This window comes from Oncorhynchus mykiss, chromosome 7 (genome assembly GCF_057628025.1).
Source record: "Oncorhynchus mykiss isolate SJ-2025 chromosome 7, ASM5762802v1, whole genome shotgun sequence".
Taxonomy (NCBI): domain Eukaryota; kingdom Metazoa; phylum Chordata; class Actinopteri; order Salmoniformes; family Salmonidae; genus Oncorhynchus; species Oncorhynchus mykiss.
Genome location: NC_143028.1, coordinates 51,215,837 through 51,242,338, shown reverse-complemented (window position 1 = coordinate 51,242,338; position 26,502 = coordinate 51,215,837). Strand labels below are relative to the sequence as shown.

The 26,502-nt window shown below is 43.5% G+C and overlaps 1 protein-coding gene across 3 annotated transcripts; it reads left to right on the top strand.

The window, feature by feature from the left end:
• The first annotated feature begins 179 nt into the window (after positions 1–179).
• On the top strand, positions 180–26,399 carry sort1a (sortilin 1a). Of its 3 annotated transcripts, none has more exons than XM_036983590.2 (20): positions 180–568; positions 16,468–16,527; positions 16,613–16,686; positions 16,879–16,981; positions 17,254–17,415; positions 17,676–17,749; positions 18,537–18,586; positions 20,010–20,137; positions 20,216–20,360; positions 20,526–20,681; positions 20,773–20,885; positions 21,013–21,115; positions 21,895–22,063; positions 22,183–22,382; positions 22,456–22,645; positions 22,926–23,042; positions 23,132–23,240; positions 23,738–23,850; positions 23,933–24,059; positions 24,255–26,399. In XM_036983590.2, exons 1-20 carry the CDS (start codon positions 329–331, stop codon positions 24,267–24,269), a joined length of 2,448 nt encoding a protein of 815 aa, XP_036839485.2. In that variant the 5' UTR covers positions 180–328; the 3' UTR covers positions 24,270–26,399. The 3 variants fall into 3 exon arrangements, 2 of the variants coding, with proteins under 2 accessions (XP_036839485.2, XP_021465485.3); XM_021609810.3 differs by having other exon boundaries at positions 210–568; positions 16,468–16,532; XR_016497308.1 differs by lacking the exon at positions 21,013–21,115 and having other exon boundaries at positions 196–568.
• Positions 26,400–26,502: the final 103 nt, after the last annotated feature.

Genomic DNA, 26,502 nt, shown 5'->3' with positions numbered 1-26,502 from the left:
GTTTCATTACCAAAATGATACAGGAGGGTGAGGTTGACAACCTTCATCTGGTTTTGTCCGCCAGGTAGCGTAATTGCAAATAACTTTGCTCCTACTGGGAAGAATAAGGAATGAATGGACGCATCTACAGTCCAATGGAAAGGCATTTCAATTAAGTCTCAACCAATCGGACTTCTAGGTGGGCGTCTCATTTTAAAACGCCACAGTTCACTTCTGCACCAGATGAACATTATGTATGCCGCCTACGTGGGGTGGTCTAAATACAGTTGGTGATAATAGAAACGGGTTACTAGATTGATTTTTAGCAACACAACTCAGACTTGCGAATATGACTCCGCTGTATAGCATCGCTGTTGTCTGGTTATTTACCTATGCGCTATGCGAGGATTTTTGTAAAAATACTAACTTCTTCGGCGGGGCACACACAACGTTCGTGAATACCCCGCGACCGAGAGATTCGCCGGTGTTGTCTGGACACAACCTTAACAAACGGAGCACTGACCCCGACGGAGAGACGTGCAAATCTCTAACGGGATTCGAGTCCACGCTGAAAAATAACACACACACCGTAAGTTTTTTTTTTCTATTATCAAAGGCTTTTGCTTGTATAAAAATGTTTTTTTTTTTATGTCAAACTGCACATTGTCATTGATTCGTGTTGGCTGCAACCCATATATCCCACCACAGCGAAAATAATCACATTTCTCTCGGATTTGATTGAGGAATGGTCAAATCCATTGTGATAATCTGTCATTTGTGACCTTTCAGACTGCTGTGGTGATACTGACTCATGGTTCTCATCACCACGTGGGCTATACATTCCTAATTGGCTGATTGATTAGAAGGATGAACTTTATTGATACTCTGACAAGAGTTAGACTGTCTTAAAGCTAAAATCTTTGGTTGCTGCATTTTTTTATTTATAAATTGATATACACCCATTGATACTTGACCTGAGCTCGAGGCATTTATAAATTGTGTTCTCCAACCGTCGACCCCATATAACTTAAAATATAAGCTTGTTTTACTCCAATTTCTGTAAACAATGTAAATGTACCCCCCATCCCCCTTGCTGTATTGCCTCAAAACATAGTTAAAAGGACATTTTGAAATCATGGATGGTCTGTCCTTGCATCCATAGCTCTGTAAATGAATTTGAGAGTGGTTACATTTCTCCAGGCCCATCCCTCAGCTTTTTACCAAAACAGGGGCAGGGTACCTGCTTTGCTATTGTTTCTAGTAAGGATTCTAGCTTTTCGGGATTCAAGGAGTACCCTACAGCAAAGGGTCAGGTGGAGTGAATATGCATTCCGGTTTCTCATAATGCATCCATTATTGATTGAGGACGGATCATATTGTGACATCAGTCTCCTACATTCGGTAGGCCTGTCTCTGTATAGTTTGGTAATATATGCTGTGATTTAAATACACAAAGTCTCATTTCATTTTCACCCCTAGACCCTAAAAAATATGATATTGAACATAATTAAAGGCCAGCATATTTATAGTAAAGTATAGACTGACTGAATGAGAACAATGATGGCTTAGGATGTCTATGGGCCAAACATAGCTCAAATCATCATGATTACTTATGTTTTAACCTACTGTTGCTGGGCATGTTGCTTTGCATCACGTCTTTCTGTTGACAGAGCTGGTTATAGCAGCCAGAGTGGTTGCCTGTACTGCAGAAAAAGGTGTTAGGGAATGTAAATTGCTGTCTGTAAGCAGCAGTTTTGTTGTGAGTTCATATGACTGTACACTAGCAGGGTCTCCTTTGAGTGGATTCTCTCTGTGCAGTTCACTGCTCTGCTCTGCTCCACTGTGATGCAGTAGGGAAAGGGACATAGTGTTTCATTACTGTTTGCAACATGAAACAAATTATGTAAGTATCATGTTCTGAGACTGACAAAAAGTTAGCACACTGCATGCATGCCATGATTGAGGTGGAGAGGAAATGCAAACCCCATATTTTCAGCATTTATTTCCCTGTCAGTCAACACTGGCCTCCCTTTGTCACTGAGGAGTCAGGTGATTCTGTTCAGCCAGTTGAAGGCAGATGCTAATGGGGTTATAGTGTAAGCCACCGCTAACTCAGGCTAAATGTGGCCATATGAGGAGCAGCAAAAATGGCAGTGTTTGTCTGGGCTAACCCGCCCCATACGCTATGATGCCTCTGGCTCTGCTGTTGGCCTACTAGAACACTCTTGCAGCCCAGACTCCACTTGGCTTCTCTGTGTGTTTAGTGGAGTGGGTTGTGGGCCCTGCAAATGTGACTCAATGCTGAGAGGTCAAGGGATCCACTCCTACAGTTAAATAAAGGCCTAGTTAAAGGTTAAATGTAAAAATTAAATACAACTTTAAATACAGCACAGGAGGTTGCTGGCACCTTAATTGGGGAGGACGGGCTCGTGGTAACTGCTGGAGTGGAATGGTATCAAATACATAAAAACACATGGTTTCCATGTGTTTGATGGTATTCTATTCGCTCTGTTCCAGACCTTATTATGAGCCGTTTTCCCTTCAGCAGCCTCAACTGTTTACCGGCATTAACTTTGGGAGCTAACAAGTCTAAAGGTCATGGGCAAGGTAACATATCATTTTGGTGAAACATCTATTTTACACAGGATGAATATAGTTTGTGGGTCTACGAGCCCTTCTGTGCACAGACAGCTCCCTAATAAAGCACAGAGGTATTGTTCATGCCATGGTTGAGCTGTTTCAACTGAACCAAATTTAACTCCTGCCATTGATGTTTTATTCTGGATCAAAAAGGGGCTTAGGTGGTGGGTGTGGCAGGGGGTGTGGCAATGGACACAGTTGGTGTGGCTGAATTTTAGATAACTTTTAAAGGCTCCCAATTTGATGTTTTTTGTTGTTGTTGTTGTTGTTGTGGCAGTTTCTTGAATTTTTAAGCCAATTTTCTGCAATTCTCCTTGGAGCCGAGATACATTTTTGCAATTTTAAAGTAAATTCCAAAGAATTCTACACATTTTGCCATGGAGCTGAGAGAAAATGTTGCAATTTAAAAGCACATTTCCAGGGATTCTACATACTCTGCCATGGAGCTGAGAGAAAAGTAAAAAAAAAAAAAAAAAAAAATATATATACACACACACACACACACACACACTTACACACACACACAGTTGAAGTCGGAAGTTTACATACACTCATGTTGGAGTCATTAACTTGTTTTTCAACCACTCCACAAATTTCTTGTTGACAAACTATAGTTTGGCATGTGTGCACGACACAAGTAATTTTTCCAAAAATTGTTTACAGACAGATTATTTCACTTTTATAATTCACTGTATCACATTTCCAGTGGGTCAGAAGTTTACATACACTAATTTGACTGTGCCTTTAAACAGCTTGAAAAATTCCAGAAAATTATGTCATGGCTTTAGAAGCTTCTGATAGGCTAATTGACATCATTTGAGTCAATTGGAGGTATACCTGTGGATATATTTCAAGGCCTACCTTCAAACTCAGTGCCTCTTTGATTGACATCATGGGAAAATCAAAATAAGTCAGCCAAGACCTCTGAAATAAAATGTAGACCTCCACAAGTCTGGTTCATCCTTGGGAGCCATTTCCAAATGCCTGAAGATACCACGTTCATTTGCACAAACAATTGTATGCAAGTATAAACAACATGGGACCACGCAGCCGTCATACCGCTCAGGAAGGAGAAACATTCTGTCTCCTAGAGATGAATGTAATTTGGTATGAAAAGTGCAAGTCAACCCCAGAACAACAGCAAAGGACCTTGTGAAGATGCTGGAGGAAACAGGTACAAAAGTATCAATATCCACAGTAAAACAAGTCCTATATCGACATAATCTGAAAGGCCGCTCAGTAAGGAAGAAGCCACTGCTCCATAACCGTCATAAAAAAAAACAGACTACGGTTTGCAACTGCACATGGAGACAGAGATCGTACTTTTTGGAGAAATGTCCTCTGGTCTGATGAAACAAAAATAGAACTGTTTGGCCATAATGACCATTGTTATGTTTGGAGGAAGAAGGGATGCTTGCAAGTCGAAGAACACCATCCCAACCGTGAAGTACGGGGGTGGCAGCATCATGTTATGGGGGGACTTTGCTGCAGGAGGGGGACTGGTGCAATTCACAAAATAGATGGCTTCATGAGGAAGGGAATTTATGTTGCGTCAATATATCCACATCTCAAGACATCAGTCAGGAAGTTTAAAGCTTGGTGGCAAATGGGTCTTCCAAATGGACAGTGTCCCCAAGCATACTTTCAAAGTTGTGGCAAAATGGCTTAAGGACAACAAAGTCAAGGTATTGGAGTGGCCATCACAAAGCTCTGACCTCAATCCTGTAGAAAATTTGTGGGCAGAACTGAAAAAGTGTGCGTGAGCTAAGAGGCCTACGAACCTGACTCAGTTTAGAGTATGTAAACTTCTGACCCACTGGGAATGTGATGAAAGAAATAAAAGCTGAAATAAATCATTCTCTCTATTATTCTGACATTTCACATTCTTAAAATAAAGTGGTGATCCTAACTGACCTAAAACAGGGATTTTATACTAAGATTAAATATCAGGAATTGTGAAAAACTGAGTTTAAATGTATTTGGCTAAGGTGTATGTAAACTTCCGACTTCTTCAACTGTATGTAAATGTGATAATTCAGTTTTCTATTTTTAATACATTTGCAAAAATGTCTAAAGGCCAATTTTGCTTTGTCATTAAGGGATATTGTGTGTAGATTGTGGGGAAAAAACTATTTAATCAATTTTAGAATAAGGCTGTAACGTAACAAAATGTGGGACAAGTCAAGGGGTCTGAATACTTTACTCTATTTTCTACATTAGAATACTATTGAAGACATCGAAACATTGAAACAAATAAAGAAAAACCCTTGAATGAGTAGGTGTGTTAAAACTTTGGACTCATTCTGTATATATTTCACAGTTTTGGACTCAAGGGTCAAGGGTTTCTCTGGCTGAAAAGTGCCTGCACTGAGATATGCCTCAAGGCCCACACCCTAACCCAGTTTGCTATGGAATTATGATCTCTCACATGGACCTGACCTGAACCCTCCAGCCAATGAGATATGCTACAAACACCATCCAAACCTCTCTCGACGTCTGTCCAAATGTTCTTCAAATCCCCTCGGCCCGAGTCTTGATGACTTCCCAAATGGACACATAGAAGTTCCCACAGTAAACCAGTTTAGCCCATCTCCAGTTAAAATGGCCTTCACAGTACATTCTCTAGCCCCTTCCAACTCACAGGAGCTTTGAAACCCAGCGGTAACTTAATTTGGCCGTCTCTCCGGCTCTCTTTGTCCTCAGGGAAGCAGGAAGTGTTTTTAGGAGCAGAACAGCCAGTTCAGTACAGTCCTGGTGTTTTCATGGTAGACAAATACGAATACGGCCAGAGGAATGTTCTAGAATTCTGTGAAATGCCACAACTAAGTACTTGATGGTCTTTGTGTTGTCAGATCAGTGAGTGAATGTGCTAGAGTTGGAACACCTGAAGCTCCTTTTGACCATGGAAAAAGCACTCCTATTGGCAGTATGGTCCACCCACCACCACCTATCCACACTAGCCTGTGCTCCCTCATAAACATTCCCCACATGTTTCTCTCGGACCTCCAGTGAGTCTATCTGCTCTAAGAGCAGGCTGACTGGCCAAGACAAGGCACAGGGGGCCAGTATTTTTAGGTTTGTGGCGAGGGCTGAATCTTCTGTGTCAAGACAACACAAGCCTCGCCTCACTTGCTAGTCATAAAAGTCTGTTACAATTCGTGAGAGACTTATACACCTAAATACCGGAGAGATAATTGATTCTGTCAATGCCTCTCTTCCTGCCTCTTCTGGTTTCCATAGCATTGTGCAACAAACGAACAGTTGACATGGCTCATTTAAAGAGGAGAGTGTGTGCGACAGTGTGTTCCAACACAGTGTAGCCAAAGATAGTACAATATGATGATTTGCAGAATCTGCTTCTCCAATAGAAATCTCTGATCATACTTGTAGGCGATGTCATGCGCAGAACGTCATCAGGTCTAATGGTCGTGTTGCACCGAACTGCACATGTGCAGACCATCAAATCAAAGGCACAACTTCGATATAAAGTTGTTTTGATGAAAAGTGTCTGTTTTTCTCTTTCACAAGGTTGTAGCAATGAACATTTCAGCTACTTTAGAGATTGGCTTGAATCTAGGTTTTGCATTGGTTGGTCTGGATGCTGGTGGGAGGAGCTATAGGAGTATGGGCTCATAGTAAGTGCTGGAATGTAATAAATGTAAAGGTATCAAACATAAGGAAACCACATTCTGTTAATTCTATTTGACAACCCTCCCACTCTGTCTGCCGAATTCTTTCTCTTTGCTCTTGTTTTCCTTAATAGAACGTTGGTGGGTGGAGCTGGGAGGATCGTCAGCGAAATGGGACACACCTGGGCTCGGGTGTGTCCTGGGGATAAATACACCTTTACCCCATTCATTGAGGAGACTCTCTCCATGCAGACACACTGTTAGTTTTGGTTGTGGTGTTTTGTGGCTTGTTTGTTTTGGCACCTCGCAACATCTCTAATTTTCACCATCTATGCACACAACCACTCATTAACACTACTGATTACACACATACACCATTGTTAATTGTTTGTAGATTACTTTGTTTAATAAATATATCTGTTATTCCTTATCTCCACGTTGTCGCCCTCTTTGTCACGGGCTACGAGCTGGTTCATGACACATTCCAGCCATTCCAATGAGCTCATCGTCCTGTAGCTCCTCCCACCAGCCTCCACTGACCTATACCAATCATAGAGTATGTTTACTGTACACGCACACTAATAGTTCGATACCAAACTGATTATGGCAGTAGGCCGAGTATTCCATTAGCCATGTAAACACCTTACGTTGCTTATCTTAATTGGTGTAAGGTCATAATCGAAGTAAGCATATGCAAATTTAAACACCTAGTTGTCTCAGCAATCTTTCAAATGATTAGGACATGTAAAGACCTTAATCGGCGTTCCAGTGGTGTGTTTGATGTGCGCATGTGCTAGCAGCAGCAGTGTAAGCCTCGCTCTTTTCAAACATTATATAACCGAGCTCAGAATCAAATAGGCTTCCCAAAAATAACATGGTCCCTGTGGTAGAACGTTTATTTTAATTGCCGATTTTCTGCATTTGTCAAAGTCCCACAGTCAACTTAGTGTATGTAAACTTCTGGTCCACTGGAATTGTGATACAGTGAATTATAAGTGAAATAATCTGTCTGTAAACAATTGCTGGAAAAATTACTTGTGTCATGCACAAAGTAGATGTCCTAACCGACTTGCCAAAACTATAGTTTGTTAACAAGAAATTTGTGGAGTGGTTGAAAAATGAGTTTTAATGACTCCAACCTAAGTGTTTGTAAACTTCTGATTTCAACTGTATATACAGTGGGGCAAATAAGTTTTTAGTCAGACACCAATTGTGCAAGTTCTCCCACTTAAAAAGATGAGGCCTGTAATTTTCATCATAGGTACACTTCAACTATGACAGACAAATTGAGAAAAAAAATCCAGAAAATCACATTGTAGGATTTTTTTAATGTATTTTTTTGCAAATTATGGTGGAAAATAAGTATTTGGTCAATAACAAAAGTTTATCTCAATACTTTGTTATATACCCTTTGTTGGCACTGACAGAGGTCAAATGTTTTCTGTAAGTCTTCACAAGGTTTACACACACTGTTGCTGGTATTTTGGCCCATTCCTCCATGCAGATCTCCTCTAGAGCAGTGATGTTTTGGGGCTGTTGCTGGGCAACATGGACTTTCAACTCCCTCCAAAGATTTTCTATGGGGTTGAGATCTGGAGACTGGCTAGGCCACTCCAGGACCTTCAAATGCTTCTCACGAAGCCACTCCTTCATTGCCCGGGCGGTGTGTTTGGGATCATTGTCATGCTGAAAGACCCAGCCACGTTTCATCTTCAATGCCCTTGCTGATGGAAGAAGGTTTTCACAAAATCTCACGATACATGGCCCCATTCATTCCTTCCTTTACACGGATCAGTCGTCCTGGTCCCTTTGCAGAAAAACAGCCCCAAAGCATGATGTTTCCACCCCCATGCTTCACAGTAGGTATAGTGTTCTTTGGATACAACTCAGCATTCTTTGTCCTCCAAACACAACGATTTGAGTTTTTACCAAAAAGTTATATTTTGGATTCATCTGACCATATGACATTCTCCCAATCTTCTTCTGGATCATCCAAATGCTCTCTAGCAAACTTCAGACGGGCCTGGACATGTACTGGCTTAAGCAGGGGGACACGTCTGGCACTGCAGGATTTGAGTCCCTGGCGGCGTAGTGTGTTACTGATGGTAGGCTTTGTTACTTTGGTCCCAGCTCTCTGCAGGTCATTCACTAGGTCCCCCCCATGTGGTTCTGTGATTTTTGCTCACCGTTCTTGTGATAATTTTGACCCCACGGGGTGAGATCTTGCGTGGAGCCCCAGATCGAGGGAGATTATCAGTGGTCTTGTATGTCTTCCATTTCCTAATAATTGCTCCCACAGTTGATTTCTTCAAACCAAGCTGCTTACCTATTGCAGATTCAGTCTTCCCAGCCTGGTGAAGGTCTACAATTTTGTTTCTGGTGTCCTTTTACAGCTCTTTGGTCTTGGCCATAGTGGTGTTTGGAGTGTGACTGTTTGTTATGGACAGATGTCTTTTATACTGATAACAAGTTCAAACAGGTGCCATTAATACAGGTAACGAGTGGAGGACAGAGGAGCCTCTTAAAGAAGAAGTTACAGGTCTGTGAGAGCCAGAAATCTTGCTTGTTTGTAGGTGACCAAATACTTATTTTCCACCATAATTTGCAAATAAATTCATTAAAAAATCCTACAATGTGATTTTCTGGATTTTTTTTCTCATTTTGTCTGTCATAGTTGAAGTGTACCTATGATTACAGGCCTCTCTCATCTTTTTAAGTGGGAGAACTTGCACAATTGGTGGCTGACTAAATACTTTTTTTGCCCCAACTGTTTGTGTGTGTGTGTGTGTGTGTGTGTATATATACAGTGCCTTGCGAAAGTATTCGGCCCCCTTGAACTTTGCGACCTTTTGCCACATTTCAGGCTTCAAACATATAGATATAAAACTGTATTTTTTTGTGAAGAATCAACAACAAGTGGGACACAATCATGAAGTGGAACGACATTTATTGGATATTTCAAACTTTTTTAACAAATCAAAAACTGAAAAATAGGGCGTGCAAAATTATTCAGCCCCTTTACTTTCAGTGCAGCAAACTCTCTCCAGAAGTTCAGTGAGGATCTCTGAATGATCCAATGTTGACCTAAATGACTAATGATGATAAATACAATCCACCTGTGTGTAATCAAGTCTCCGTATAAATGCACCTGCACTGTGATAGTCTCAGAGGTCCGTTAAAAGCGCAGAGAGCATCATGAAGAACAAGGAACACACCAGGCAGGTCCGAGATACTGTTGTGAAGAAGTTTAAAGCCGGATTTGGATACAAAAAGATTTCCCAAGCTTTAAACATCCCAAGGAGCACTGTGCAAGCGATAATATTGAAATGGAAGGAGTATCAGACCACTGCAAATCTACCAAGACCTGGCCGTCCCTCTAAACTTTCAGCTCATACAAGGAGAAGACTGATCAGCGATGCAGCCAAGAGGCCCATGATCACTCTGGATGAACTGCAGAGATCTACAGCTGAGGTGGGAGACTCTGTCCATAGGACGACATTCAGTCGTATATTGCACAAATCTGGCCTTTATGGAAGAGTGGCAAGAAGAAAGACATTTCTTAAAGATATCCATAAAAAGTGTTGTTTAAAGTTTGCCACAAGCCACCTGGGAGACACACCAAACATGTGGAAGAAGGTGCTCTGGTCAGATGAAACCAAAATTGAACTTTTTGGCAACAATGCAAAACGTTATGTTTGGCGCAAAAGCAACACAGCTCATCACCCTGAACACACCATACCCACTGTCAAACATGGTGGTAGGGACAGGGAAGATGGTTAAAATTAATGGGAAGATAGATGGAGCCAAATACAGGACCATTCTGGAAGAAAACCTGATGGAGTCTGCAAAAGACCTGAGACTGGGACGGAGATTTGTCTTCCAACAAGACAATGATCCAAAACATAAAGCAAAATCTACAATGGAATGGTTAAAAAATAAACATATCCAGGTGTTAGAATGGCCAAGTCAAAGTCCAGACCTGAATCCAATCGAGAATCTGTGGAAAGAACTGAAAACTGCGGTTCACAAATGCTCTCCATCCAACCTCACTGAGCGCGAGCTGTTTTGCAAGGAGGAATGGGAAAAAATTTGTCTTTCGATGTGCAAAACTGATAGAGACATACCCCAAGCGACTTACAGCTGTAATCGCAGCAAAAGGTGGCGCTACAAAGTATTAACTTAAGGGGGCTGAATAATTTTGCACGCCCAATTTTTCAGTTTTTGATTTGTTAAAAAAGTTTGAAATATCCAATAAATGTCGTTCCACTTCATGATTGTGTCCCACTTGTTGTTGATTCTTCACAAAAAAAATACAGTTTTATATCTTTATGTTTGAAGCCTGAAATGTGGCAAAAGGTCGCAAAGTTCAAGGGGGCCGAATACTTTCGCAAGGCACTATATGTGTGTTTTTTTTCCTCCCTGATTTTTCAGGTGGGTGCTGCAGCACCCCTAATTCCCACGACTATGATTATCCTCCCTCCTGAGGAGGGAGAGATATTTGAAAATATCTTAAGGTGAGCTGCACTCACTGATTCCGCATGTGTTCGGTCATTACTGAAGCCCAAATGAGAGTTGTCTTTGGGGTGTGATTTAATGTGGGTGTGTCTTTGCCATTCAAGCTCAACAAACAAAGACAGTAGTGAGTAACTTAGTGACGTCTAAGTAAGCGAAGAGAAGTTTTGAAGTTGATGATTTCTGACTGATTCGCCGTCTCAAGATGATCTGCTAATTCAGTTCAATGTGTCGGCTAAAGTCTGTGCTCATCTTGTTATAGCACTAAAGGGTGGACCAGCTCCATATTAATGGCCATGATTTTGGGAATGATGTTTGACGAGCAGGTGTCCACATACTTCTCTTGATGCAGTGTGTATACGGTGCTTTCAAACTAGACCCCCCTTCATGTTTTCCACATTTTAGAAAATTGACTAAAATATGTTTTCTCATCATCTACACCCAATACCAATGCGGTTTTAACGCAACTCTTTTTTTTGCACCGCCTGGATCACACCTACAGCGTCACTGTGCAAAATGGTACACAGCATCATCTGGATATGTGTGCAACAAAAGTTCAACATTCACCTTTGCTACTATTTTTGTCAAGCAGTCTACGGATACAATTAGATGCATATGTTCGATAAATTCAACGTATGCACCACACACACTGCACTGCAGCTGTCTCTGCAGGGCAAACCCTTCGTTCCATTGGAAATGAATGTACTTCTGGTGTAACAAAACGCAAATCACGCTGTCAGTGTAAGCGAGTTGTTAATTCTTCCATGGATCTCACATTAAATTCAGCTTAACGGGGATGTAGCACTGTTTAAACTAACTATTCAAAGGCCACAGAGAAACTTGGAATAACCTGTACTTGGTTCGTAGACAACTTGTAGAAGGCTTATATCTATATTTTGGAATGTCGGTTGTTGATTTCACCACAAAGGGAATAGAACCCTTTTTCTGTTAACTTAAATGAATCACGACCCGGCATAGGATATCAACAGTGACAACGGTTGACTGTCCAAAAAATGTATTGGTGTGTGGCCAGCGACTTTTATAGAGAGACCCCCCAAATGCTCTGTGCCATTTCATTAACTCCTCATTCTAAGTCCTGCACATCCCAGCGGTACAAAACCAAAGATATTGAGCCGTTTTAAGCAATCAATCTTACGTCATCGTGATGACTGAACTTTTATACTAACATCACCAATCTGAGGTAAAAATGATTTATAATTCCACTAAATTGTATAGCTTGAAAATGAAAGCTTGTCTAAGGTAGTAACACAAACTGTCCACATTAGGGAAATGAACACAGTATACAATTTAATATTTTTTATTTTATTTAACTAGGCAAGTCAGTTAAGAACAAATTGTTATTTACAATGACAGCCTAGGAACAGTGGGTTAACTGCCTTGTTATGGGGCAGAACAACATATTTTTACCTTATCAATATGGCAAAATAGTTGGGAGGAGTCTTTACGTTAACATTGTGTTTGGATGTATTTCTAATACCTAAAGACTTTTCCTGCTTGACGTTTTCTAAGACCCATTTTTCATCCTATGAACTTGACATGCTCATGTTTTTTTTTTACATGGAAGTGCCCCTAAGCAAGGAACAGAAGGATATAGGCCTACAGTGTGTTATACAGTAAATAACCATTAACAACACTACCTACATAAGACATTAGTGTTATCAACATACATTATGATTATTCAGGGTAACTTGTCAGTAATGCATAATGTCATACTGAAAACTGAAGTATTTAAGGAAAATACAATGAATTATTCCACACATCCAGGACTATATGTTGCTGCTTATTACCTTTGTTCTGTGTAGTATTCACCTTCGCCATTTGGTTGAATGTGTCTAAATGTGCAATAACAACATCATGAGGGTCAGGCTGGTTGGCTGTTTTTTCCCCCTGGTCTGTGGTCAGAATGTACAGAGAAAACATGTCCTGTTCCCTGTGTGTGTGTGTGTGTGTGTGTGTGTGTGTGTGTGTGTCTCAGTGTGTCTCAGAGCTGGGTTGCAGCCAGCAGCACAGAACCAAGGAAAGCAGCACAGTGGTGTTCCACGTGCTGTTTGTGTCCAGAGGATAGAGAGAGGGACGGAGAGAAGGGGGCAGAGAAAGGGAGGGAAGGAGAGTTGGACGGCTAGATAGAAAGGGATAGGAAAGAGATTAAATAAGGGGCAGGGAGGGAGGGAGGGAGGGAGGGGTGGAGATAATTAGTGATGGGGAGGAAGAAATGTAGGGTGAAGGAAAGTTTCATGGTTGGCAGTTTTTTTGTTTTTCCATATTATCCCATCTTCACTCAATAGGGGTGGAGTCATCGGCTGTGTATGTGTCTCCTCCCAGATGCTAATAGCTGACTGAGCTTCAAGTAGGACCAGACTTTCGTCACTCAGCTCCAGCCCAGTGCCTCAAACCTACTGTACCTAGACCTGCAATAGCCCTATACACAGTACCAGCCAGATCCATGCATTTAGAGTGTTGGACCATTGAGGATTCTGCATTATGAAGCATTTACATGAAACCACAACATTCTATAGCAGCCATGTTAGCACACCATTTACATTAAATGGGGAATATTTAAATAATGTAATGTACCTGAATGTCTAAAATTAGATCAATATTCAAAATTCTAGATGTTGGCCCAACTCTCTAAAAACATGGCTCTGGTATAGACACAGCTGCCACCTGACACTACAGTCCCTCTCTCCCTGCTCCTTTAAGCTTCATACCCAACCCTCCAAACCATATATGACATTTACACAGCTTCACCTCAAAGATCACAGCCTGCATGTGTTTGACCTTTATATCTGGAAATATTGATGTAGCACTCTTGTTAACACCTCGAACCCTGCAGAATAAGGGGCTCACTGTGCTGGCCTGTAACCTCCCGGCCCTACAGTACACCAGTGGCGTGTGTGCTTTAGCTCTGGAATATTTCGTCATAGGATGTGAGCTCATGTCTGGTCTGTGAGGTCACATCCTGTCTGGCAGTTAGGGTTTGTAGCTGTATTTGACAATTAAATGACCCTCCCTCCTGCTCATCTTCTGTCTGTTGATGGTATCAATTCATCCCCTCAGGCAGTCTCCTCTCTTCTTCATCCCCCTCTTCATACTCCTCCTCCCTCCCACCAAGTTAAAATATATCTGTCTGTGACAGAACCTCCTCTGGTCCCTGTCATCCAGCTGGAGCTGCTGACTGGGCTGACCGAGGCTGACCTGTCCCACACTGCCTTGCTGCTTTGTTTTGGGTTTGAAACTCAGGGCAGGGTATCGGTTGTCCAGGCAGCCTGGCAGGGGTTCAGAGGAACAAATGAAGAAAACACGTTCTTGGTTAGATTTGACACAGGTGTACAAGCATTGGTCTTGTACTATTATACTCCTAAGAAAAGCAGAAGCCTTTCCACCCCATAACATGAACAATCTGCTACAGTAACATGATTTGTGCCCAGGCGTGCCAGCTTAAACCTGGCAGGGTTGTTTTCAACAAGAGTGTTTGAACTCAAGTTGAACCGGGTCGATCAGATCACTTCAGAGGAGGGATGAAGAGTGAGATGATTCCTTTGGAGCAGGATTAAGGAAGGATTGAGGGGTTGTATGAACAGATCTACTGTATTTGGAAGAGGGAGGATGGAGAGAGAGTGTGAGGAACCGATGCTTTTGAAGAAAGGATGGAAACTTGTGCTCACACTTGGAGCGATCATGTGTTCCCCTGGACCTGTTTTACTAGTAGTTTCCATAGATCATGTGTTCCCCTGGACCTGTTTTACTAGTATTTTCCAGAGATCATGTGTTCCCCTGGACCTGTTTTACTAGTAGTTTCCAGAGATCATGTGTTCCCCTGGACCTGTTTACTAGTAGTTTCCAGAGATCATGTGTTCCCCTGGACCTGTTTTACTAGTAGTTTCCAGAGATCATGTGTTCCCCTGGACCTGTTTTACTAGTAGTTTCCAGAGATCATGTGTTCCCCTGGACCTGTTTTACTAGTAGTTTCCAGAGATCATGTGTTCCCCTGGACCTGTTTACTAGTAGTTTCCAGAGATCATGTGTTCCCCTGGACCTGTTTTACTAGTAGTTTCCAGAGATCATGTGTTCCCCTGGACCTGTTTTACTAGTAGTTTCCAGAGATCATGTGTTCCCCTGGACCTGTTTTACTAGTAGTTTCCAGAGATCATGTGTTCCCCTGGACCTGTTTACTAGTAGTTTCCAGAGATCATGTGTTCCCCTGGACCTGTTTTACTAGTAGTTTCCAGAGATCATGTGTTCCCCTGGACCTGTTTTACTAGTAGTTTCCATAGATCATGTGTTCCCCTGGACCTGTTTTACTAGTAGTTTCCAGAGATCATGTGTTCCCCTGGACCTGTTTTACTAGTAGTTTCCAGAGATCATGTGTTCCCCTGGACCTGTTTTACTAGTAGTTTCCAGAGATCATGTGTTCCCCTGGACCTGTTTACTAGTAGTTTCCAGAGATCATGTGTTCCCCTGGACCTGTTTTACTAGTAGTTTCCAGAGATCATGTGTTCCCCTGGACCTGTTTTACTAGTAGTTTCCAGAGATCATGTGTTCCCCTGGACCTGTTTTACTAGTAGTTTCCAGAGATCATGTGTTCCCCTTGACCTGTTTTACTAGTAGTTTCCAGAGATCATGTGTTCCCCTGGACCTGTTTACTAGTAGTTTCCAGAGATCATGTGTTCCCCTGGACCTGTTTACTAGTAGTTTCCAGAGATCATGTGTTCCCCTGGACCTGTTTTACTAGTAGTTTCCATAGATCATGTGTTCCCCTGGACCTGTTTACTAGTAGTTTCCAGAGATCATGTGTTCCCCTGGACCTGTTTTACTAGTTGTTTCCAGAGATCATGTGTTCCCCTGGACCTGTTTACTAGTAGTTTCCAGAGAGCTGCCTGCCTGCCTGCCTGCCTCCTGTGGCTTTATAGACTTCCTAGAGTAGCAGACACTCTCCAGGCCTTACCTCTCCTCATAAACAACACATAGAGGCAGGCTAGTGGTGGGGGGGAACCAGAGCCTCCTCTCTCCACAGACCTACTAGATGTAATTCAGGGTAGAATGGAAGAAGTGAACTCTGGATTAGTGGTAAGACAAAGACAAACACTCTTTGCTCTCCACCTGACTTCTTTGTCTTAGCTCTCTCTCTTCCTGGGGGGTAATCTCTCGATCAGCTCTAAGGCACACACACACACACATTCTCTCTCACTGTCTCTCTCTCTCTCTCTCTCCATCATCTGCAGACTGGACTAAAACTTTAGGGGGCCCTCAGGAGAATTAGGGGCCTGTGTGCGCAAGAGTGTTTTTGTCCTGCTTTCAGGACACAAGGCCCTCAGTCACTCTCTTGTTCTCGGGCCTCTCAGCTTGTCAGCCAAGTAGGAATGTAGGTCACACTCACAGTTCTATACAAAGAACATAGTTTGACAGTTGGGACACTCAGCAACAGCCTGGGAGGTGTGTATGTGTGTGTGTGGTCAACTCTCCCTGTGTTGAACAGGCAGGGTTTGGATTAAGGAGAGTAGGAAAAGGGGAATCACACAAGTGAATGTCCCTCTGTGTTCTGTATGACATCACATTGTGTCAAATTTGAATGTTTCCTGTACCCTGTGATTTCACTTAGCGTAAACCACACAACGCTACACGTGCTGTGCCTCATGTTCCTTTGTAAGACATGTTGATAAGCCTTCTCTTTCTCTCCTGTCTGCAGTATGCCTTCAATGACCTGAGTGGCTCAGTGTCTCTGGCCTGGGTGGGAGATGGCACAGGGGTAAGGTGTGTGTGTGTGTGTGTGTGTGTGTGTGTGTGTGTGTGTGTGTGTGTCCACCTGTAAAACCTGTGTTGTATCTCCACAGGTGCTTCTGGTGCTGACCACATTCCAGGTGCCTGTCTTCATGATTCGCCTTGGCCAGTCTAAACTCTACCGCAGGTCAGAAACTCCAGATTCAGGAGATATGGGTCTATTTTTACCTGTCTCAACTCGTCAGGGATTGAATCGCACATTAACTTTTGGGGTCACCCTTAAAATAGTGGAGTTATGATACTTTTAATATAAGGATTCCTGATTTGTATTGGGAGTGGTAGGTAGGTTTCTGTACATTCCCCCCTCTCTCTCTCCCAGCGAGGACTATGGAAAGACATTCCAGGACGTGACCCACCTGATCAACAACACCTTTGTTCAGACTGAGTTTGGCATCGCCATTGGTCCTGACAACTCTGGCAGGGTCAGTACTTCTTCCCTTCATGACTACGTAGACATATTCTGTCTGTATAGACTGGATTCAATCAACAGATGCACACCTCCAGTAATCAAACTAGTCTTTGTTTCTCTCTGGTACTACTACGTTGAGTTATAATTGCTCTGATTGCCCAGAGAGTTAATGCACCTGGTTTCTCAGATCTAAGCCAGTTCCCTGTCTCCCTCTATAGGTGATCTATTCTGTCGCTTAGTGATCTCCTGGGTTCTCCTCTGATCCACTGTCTCTCTGTCCCCCAGGTGATCATGACAGGTGATGTGTCAGAGGGAGGGGGATCCCGGATTTTCCGCTCGTTGGATTATGGACATAGTTTTTCCCCAGCGGACCTCCCCTTCTTTCCTCTGATTCAGACACTGTATAACCCCAACGACAATAACGTGCTACTGACCCTCAGCATCACGGTACATAACCCTGACCTTCAGCATCATTGTACATGACCCTAACCTCTAACCTCTGATCCCTTACCCTCAGCATCATGGTACATAACCCTGATCTCTAACCCCATAACCCTTAACGCTCGGTTAAGGCAGCCTCAGAGGGGTTGGGTTAAATGAGCAAGACACATTTCAGTTGAATGCATTCGGTTGTACGACTGACTAGGTATCTGACTTTCCTCTTTGAATATGGTCTGTTTTTTCCGTCCCTCTCTCCTCTCCTCCAGTTGGACCTGTGGCTGTCTGAAGACTTTGGCTCCACCTGGAGGAAGATCCATGACAGCGTGTGTCTGGTCAGATGGTGAGAGCTTCCATTTAACCAGTTCATTAATCAATCAGTAACAATGGATGTTTTTTATGATCTTGTTTACTTCCAAACAAACATCTATGTCCTCTAGCTCCATATTCCAACAGCATGTCTTTTACCTCTGAATCCCCTGATCCTTCTCCCTTTTTCTCTCATTTACTCTCCCAATCAGTGGTGTGAGCAAAACAAACAGTGTGTGTGTGTGTGTGTGTGTGTGTGTGTGTGTGCGCGCAAGTTTGACATTATTGTTGTTATTCCAGCTGTCTTGCCTGTCAGTTGTGACCACATATTTGACTCCAGTTTCAGTGCAGCAACAGAAGTTCAGATCAGGCTAAAGAGCCAGGATGTGGTAGTTACTGCACAATCATCGCCTCGCACAGCATTCTGGGAACTCTGTGGCCACAGCTTCAATTGGAGCTCTGACCAGAATACATTACACAAGCAGTTTGGGCTCCCAGGACAGGGAATCAGGAGTCAGCAGAATAGTGTATATTCATTCCACAACTCCTGCTAGTCAGTTGTACAGTGGGTTGGTGAATATTGTCACTTTAGCAGCAGTCGAGTGACACCTCAGTCAGGTGGGAACCAGATGTTTTCATTCCTTTAAAGGGGTGTCACGGTGGGATGAGTCCATATTCCACACCATCTGTTTTTATATAACCCTGCTACATGTATACGCGTCAGGAGGAATGTACTGGCCTCAATCCCCAGTGAATAGGAAAGATCTCTGTCTGTCTGTCCGTCCGTCTGTCTCACTGTCCGTCTGTCTGTGTGATCCTAGGGGTCCCGAGGACAGCATCTACTTCACCACAAACTCTAACGGATCCTGCAGTGAGTAGACCATGACTACAGTAACACAACCTCATGTCAACACAACACCAATAACAACAAATAACTCACTAACAGTAGAATCATTGAGCCAGACATCTGTCCAGAGAGACTGCACGAACAGTAACACAGCCACACGATTCACCATACACAATAGCACACAATGATACACTACATGACCAAAAGTATAGGGACACCTGCTCGTCAAAAATCATGGGCATTAATATGGAGTTGGTCCCCCCTCTGCTGCTATAATAGCCTTCACTCTTCTGGGAAGGATTTCCACTAGATGTTGGAACATTGCTACGGGGACTTGCTTCCATTCAGCCACAAGAGCATTTGTGAGGTTGGGTACTGGTGTTGGGCGATTAGGCCTGGCTCACAGTTGGCGTTCCAATTCATTCCAAAGGTGTTCACTGGAGTTGAGGTCAGGGCTCTGTGCAGGCCAGTCAAGTTCTTCCACACCAATCTCGACAAACCATTTCGTTATGGAACTCGCTTTGTGCACAGGGGAATTTTCATGCTGAAACAAAGTTGGAAGCACAGAATCGTTTAGAATGTCATTGAATGCTGTAGCGTTAAGATTTCCCTTCACTGGAACTAAGAGACCTAGCCCGAACCATGAAAAACAGCCCCAGACCATTATTCCTACTCCAAACTTTACAGTTGGCAATATGCATTGGGGCAGGTAGCGTTCTCCTGGCATCCGCCCCGCCTAACCGAGATACGTCCATCGGACTGCCAGATGGTGAAGCGTAATTCATCACTCCAGAGAACGTGGTTCCACTGCTCCAGAGTCCAATGGCGGTGAGTTTTACACCACTCCAGCCCACTCTTGGCATTGAGCATGGTGACCTTGTGTGCGGCTGCTCAGCCATGGAAACCCATTTCTTGAAGCTCCCGACAAACCGTTATTGTGCTGTTTCTTCCAGAGGCAGTTGGGTTCGCGGTAGTGAGTGTTGCAACCGATGACAAATTATTTTTACGCGCTTCAGCACACAGCGATCCCATTCTGTGAGTTTGTGTGGCCTATCACTTCGCGACTGTGCCGTTGTTGCTCCTAGACGTTTCCACTTCACAGTAACAGCACTACTATTCACCAGGGCAGCTCTAGCAGGGCCGAAATTTGATGAACCGACTTGTTGGAAAGGTGGCATCCTATGACTGTGCCACGTTGAAAGTCACTGAGCTCTTCAGAAAGGCTATACTACTGCCCATGTTTGTCTATGGAGATTGCATGTCTGTGCACTCGATTTTGTACACCTGTCCGCAACGGGTGTTGCTGAAATAGCCAAATCCACTAATTTGAAGGGGTGTCCACATATTTTGTACATATGGTTTATATAGATGAGCAAATAATCTAAAACTTTGTACTGATAACAATCACATGTGTTTTGACTCGTCTCTTTCCCTCTCCCCTCTTCAGATGATAAGGGCATGTTGGAGCTGAAGAGGTCTCTAGACTATGGCAAGAACATCAAGACCATCGCCAGCAAGATCTACTCCTTTGTACTTGGAGGACGCTTTGTCTTCGCCTCCATCATGACTGGCTCGGTGTGTGTGTGTTACGTTAGTATGTGCGTTTCTACAGTAATGTCTGTGTGTGTTATATTGTGTGTGTGTGTTCCTCAGGGTACCCAGCGTATGATCCATGTGTCGATAGATGGTGGTGATGTGTGGAACATGGCTCAGCTCCCTACTGTTGGCCATGAGCAGTTTTACTCCATATTGGCAGCCAGCGACGACATGGTGTTCATGCACGTAGACGAACCTGGAGGTCAGTCAGAACACACTCACACAATTCTGGATTAAGATTCTTTCTTATATGTGTGTCTTTGTTAAGATCTCACTTGTCCCTTGCTATCCTCCCAGATGAAGCTTTCGTCTACATGACAATAGATGGTTTAGGAAGCTTTATTTACTTAGTGGCACATTGTGACAGACACTGGCATAGGGACCATCTACATATCAGATGACAGAGGGACACTCTACTCCAAGTCTCTGGAGCGCCACCTCTACACGGCCACAGGGGGCGACACTGATTTCACCAACGTCACCTCGCTCAGGGGTGTCTACATGACCAGCGTACTCACAGAGGGTGGGTCTACACTGCCACACACGGACACAGAGACGCACCGTTTTGAAGTGTTTTTCTATACAGTCTGACCCCCCCTCCACTCCCTCTGTAGACGGCTCAGTGGAGACTGTGGTGACGTTTGACCAGGGGGGGGAGTGGCGGCCGGTACAACGGCCTCGAAACAGCCGCTGTGACACTGAGACCGCCACCAACCGGCCGGACCGAGTGAGAGACACACACACACACACACACAACCCTGTGATTATATATGTGTGCTTCAGCAATACTGTATGTAGCTTTGTATTTCATGAGTGTTTTGTCCTTGTCCCTTACCCACCCTGTGTGTCTACAGTGCAGCCTGCACATCCACGCCTTATACAGCATCTCTATGAAGATGAACGTCCCTCTACTGCCCCTCACACAGTTCAACGCTATAGGCCTCATTCTGGCTCATGGTAACACACACACAGTATACACCAGCCATACTCAATATTTCAGACCGCGGTCTGGATCCAGACCCAGAATGGGGTTCATTTTTACTGCTGTTGAGAGTTGTAATAGTAGATTGTACAAGGTGGAATTTAGAAATGTGGAAGTGCATGGGCAGTTATGTCATTCAATGTCAGAAATGTTGAGTTAATCAACTAGCCCCCTCAAACTCAACTCTGAACCTCAAAGACAGTTCCACTTCATTATTCCCCTCTAATCGGGGACTGATTTACACCTGGCACACCAGATGGGTGCAATTAATTATCAGGTAGAACAGAAAACCAGCAGGCTCTGGACCTCGTAGGGTAAGAGTTGAATACCCCTGACACTAGCGCTTGGTAGCTGGTTAGCCCAACTTACCTATCTAAATATTGTAGTTATCATAGCCAGATTACATGCCCAGGGGCCTCCATTGATTTTGTTGAGTCACTCCAGTATCATATGAACACACAAGACATGGCAAAATGTGTAGAATTGCAGGAAAAGAGCTTTAAAACGGCAACATTTTCTCTCTGCCAGCAAGAGAAGTGTGAACAGACTGATCAGTTTGGGGTTGCATGGGTTGTGAGGTGGAGGTTTGTTACTACACCAATAAAGGACAATATCCATCCAGATCTTTGCCACCTTGGAACATCTTATACACTGAGCCCAAAAATAACACAATCACAGGCCCACCCTATGGACCACTAGAATAATGGAACATTCATATCCCTATTCCTTCACTCCCCTCCCTCTCTGTCTCCAGGTAGTGTGGGTGACCCAGTGTCTGTGCTGTCTCCTGATGTGTATGTGTCTGATGATGGAGGCTACTCCTGGCTGAGAGCGCTAACCGGACCCCACCACTACGCCATCCTAGACTCTGGAGGCCTTTTGGTGGCTGTCGAACACACATCTGCACCCGTCAACCAGATCAAGTGAGTGAAAGAGAGAGAGAAACAGAAATGGAGGCGGTCCTGCCATTTCAAGTCTTTGCACTCAGGTTGTGTTTGATAATGATGCTAAGATCCTTTTCCCTCCTCCATCTCCCCTGCAGGTTTTCCACAGACGAGGGCCAGTGTTGGCATGTGTATAACTTCACCAGTGAGCCGCTGTATTTCACAGGGCTGGCGTTGGAGCCTGGAGCCCACTCCATGAACCTCAGCCTGTGGGGGTACAGAGTGGGCCTGCAGGGTCCCCTCAGTCACTACTGGGTCTCTGTTACCATCGACTTCAAACAGCTACTCTCCAGAGACTGTGAGTGGACTGTGTGTGTGTGTGCATGCGTGTGGATGTGCCTGTGCTTACTGGTCTCTATGTCCCCCTGCAGGTGGGGAGGGGGACTATGTTCAGTGGTTGGCGCACTCTGATGACCTCAACAACCCCAATGACGGATGCATTCTGGGATATAAGGAGCGTTTCCTGCGGCTGAGGAAAGATTCTGTCTGCTGGAACGGACGTGATTATGTCATCACCACCCAGCCCACCCCCTGCCAATGCACACTGGATGACTACCAGTGGTCCGCACCTCATAAACCTTCACGTCTATGTTACTACTCACTCTCTCTTTACCTTTATTTTGACTCCCTTTCCTCCCCTCACCCATTCAGAGGGGTCGGGTTAAATCTGGAAGACATTTCGGTTGAATGCAATTCAGTTGTGCAACTGACTAGGTATCCCCCTTCCCCATCTTATCCATCTTTCACCATCACCTCTCTGTCTATCTCTCCTTGTGTTCAAGCAAACAACAGACAACAATATGTATCTTTCTCTCTCTCTGTCTGTCTCTGTCTGTTGTAGTGACTATGGGTACCACCGTGCAGAGAACAGTTCTGAGTGTGTGGAGCAGGCAGACCTGAAGGGCCATGTTCTGGAGTTCTGTCTTCACGGCACCACAGAACAGCTGCAGACCAGTGGGTAAGGAACTCACCTCACCACAACAACAACAACAAAATGCTTCTCTCTCCTTCCATTTTTCACTGTCTCTTCTGCTTTCCATCCTAAAGCTACCGGAAGATTCCAGGCGACCGGTGTGTGGGCGGGATCCAGCCTAAGAGGAAGGAGATTGATCTGAGGAGAAACTGCATCAGCAATGCACTTCACCCAAAACCTCTGGTCAGTGGTAGCATTCCTGCTACAGCAATGCACTTCACCCAAAACCCCTGGTCAGTGGTAGCATTCCTGCTACAGCAATGCACTTCACCCAAAACCCCTGGTCAGTGGTAGCATTCCTGCTACAGCAATGCACTTCACCCAAAACCCCTGGTCAGTGGTAGCATTCCTGCTACAGCAATGCACTTCACCCAAAACCCCTGGTCAGTGGTAGCATTCCTGCTACAGCAATGCACTTCACCCAAATCCCCTGGTCAGTGGTAGCATTCCTGCTACAGCAATGCACTTCACCCAAAACCCCTGGTCAGTGGTAGCATTCCTGCTAAAGCTATGATACAGCATCTGGTAAAGTCTTTGTCTGGCTCAAGGAGTAGGAAAACCATTCTATACTTAAGTTAACACCCCTCTCCTCTCTCTCTCTCTCTCTCTCTCTCTCTCTCTCTCTCTCTCTCTCTCTCTCTCTCTCTCTCTCTCTCTCTCTCTCTCTCTCTCTCTCTCAGACGGAGGCCAACTTGTTAAGCTCTGCCTCTATAGTACTGGTTGTAATGGTGATTTTGCTCATCAGCGCTGCCACAGGGGTTATGCTCGTCAAGAAATATGTCTGCGGAGGGAGGTCAGTTTACCTCACCTATCTCCTCCCCTACCTTTGTCCTCCCTGTGTGTACAGTATGTGACTGTGTGGTTATCTCACTCAGGTTCCTGGTACACAGGTACTCAGTGCTACAACAGCATGCGGAGGCCAATGGGATAGAGGGAGTGGATGAACTGGACACACACACCACCGAGATGGGCAAAACACACTACCACGAAGACTCAGATGAGGTTCACACACTGCTAGCATACACATACACACACAGTTTTTGTGTGACACAGCAATTTTGTGTACAGTACATTACTAGTACATTCCTGCTCTTGTCCTGCATCATGCTGTTAGTGTTTTTCCTCACAATATTCTCTCTCTCGTTGTGTGTGTGTTTGTGGGCGTATATCTGTGTACGTGTGGATTTTCCCACCCAGGACCTCTTGGAGTGAGAAGCGAGCTGCGAGAGACTTAATCCGCCAACCTGACAGCCTACCCAAGACTACTCCCTCTCACCATTGCCTCCTCCTGCCGCCACTAATACTGCAGCTGCTCTGAGACTCCACTCCTACTCAATGACTGCAAACAGTTCCTACATACCTCTTCCCTTCCCAAGGACACTGGCACTAAAGGGATATATCATGTCCTGCAGAGGGCTGGAGAGCAGTGGGACAGGGGCTGTGGGCTTGGGGCCTGTGGAGGGGAGCGCAGAGGAGAGCTTTTGTGTCCCTAAGGAGCTTTTGTTGTGTCTGCAGCCTTCCTTTCTCCACAACGCTTTCTGATGCAGATTCACGGATCAGGCGCTCTATTGCTGTGGTGCAGAGAGTCAGGGTGCAACAGCAGTGGCACTGGGAATGGTGTGTCTGGATCAGAATGAGTTTCTATGGTACAGTACCTGATATGGTACACCCCTACGAAAGAGACGGTATACAAAATGAGATGTGGAAAGCTTTCAACTGAAGTGGTACATAGTTATACATTTAGTTATGTCTGAAATATTTTTTTACCAAGTGCAAAAGATAATCATTTGTGTGTGTGAGGTGAAAACGTATACTAAATGTGTTATCGTTTTCAGGCTCATACCAGCTTTAGTATGACCACATTAACAAAAACTAGCTAACCATACAGTACCTTGTCCTACAGTACCTTGTCCTACTGTGCTTAGAGTGGACATCTTGAATTATATTACCAAAGCACTTTCATAATTTTGTGTTGCAGAGAAAATGTATCTGATTTGTCATACTGAGAGGGTAGGGAATATGGGGGAAACTACTCAGCAAATGAGTTGTCAAGTCTGAACAGACCATATTGTACTAGTGAATTACTCTTTCCTTTTTTAACCTCTGCCATGAGGCCTACTTAACAATGTCATAACACATGTCATAAACAGTCATGACAGCTGAAATGAACTTAATTTACACAATCTTTACACACACTGCTATTGAAGTGAACTAGTAGGATAGCAGTTTACCCAGCTAAATCTAAAAAAGATCAAATATATTTGTGGGTCTGGTATAGTCTGCTTGTAAACTATTTATAAACGGTAGTTTGTTAACCATTACATTTAGAAAATACGTGTGTAAGGCTTATTGTTCATGGTGTATATATGATTAAAGGGTCTGATAATAAATGGTTCATAAATAATATACATGTAATTATTAATGAACTCGAATATATTAACCAATGATATGTAATGTTAGCAAATAGTTTACTTATGGTAACAAACTTTTGAATACTGGTATAAAAGCAGATCCTGTCAACCTGTTACTAAGTTATATGTGAATCATTGCTGTTTTTTTTTTATTTTTATTACGATGAAGGCTATGATTTAATCTAAATCTTGTTTAACAAAAGAAGCGCTATGTTCAAAGTTTGTGTTTGTGGGAATTATTTGATTTTACAATTTGGCAAGTGGACACATGTGAAATTAATTGTCCTAACATTTTCTTGTCACTATATTTTATTACCTCAGAATTTCATAAGCTAACATATCTAAGAAATAAAACTAGTTTGAGTATTCACTTGTGCTTTATTCAGGTAAGCAGTATTCACAACATAGAGCGGCAGAAATAATCATGGGCCTTCAGTCCCAAGCATTTCATTAGACAATGTTACCTAGTTTCCTTTATAGATTTCAGAAGCACAATATCAACATTTTTGGAGTTAATGCATGTCTACTGTGTAATGAAGTGATTCCATCTCCAAGTGGACCCAATTGAGGGTTAGGAGACTTCCTGACCAGGAAACACTCTGGGCTCTTGCAACTGGTACGTGCTTTTTGCAGTTGCAGGCACTCATTTTCTTTTCACACCATCAGGATTGATTAACCAGCTATTATAAATGGCAGCTCATGCTGAGTTTTGGTGCAGTGCTATACTGTGAGATAGCTGTATAATGGACATTATGTTTTGTCTCAGATTTCCATCTTTCTGGGAATAGTCTGTTCCATTTTAGGCCTGGTGTATAGTAGTTTGTTTGCTTGTGTTTTTATATATCATTGACAATTTTACAAACAGACTTGGAAAGTCCTCTTTTGCAATATAGGTTGATCTCTTTGAATAAATAATAGTTTAAATGTTGAACTTTCTTGTCATGTCTATTTGATCCTACTTCACCAAAGAAGGCATTATGCTATAACGCTTTAATTATTTTACAATCACCTTTCAAAGGAACTTGCATCAGGTT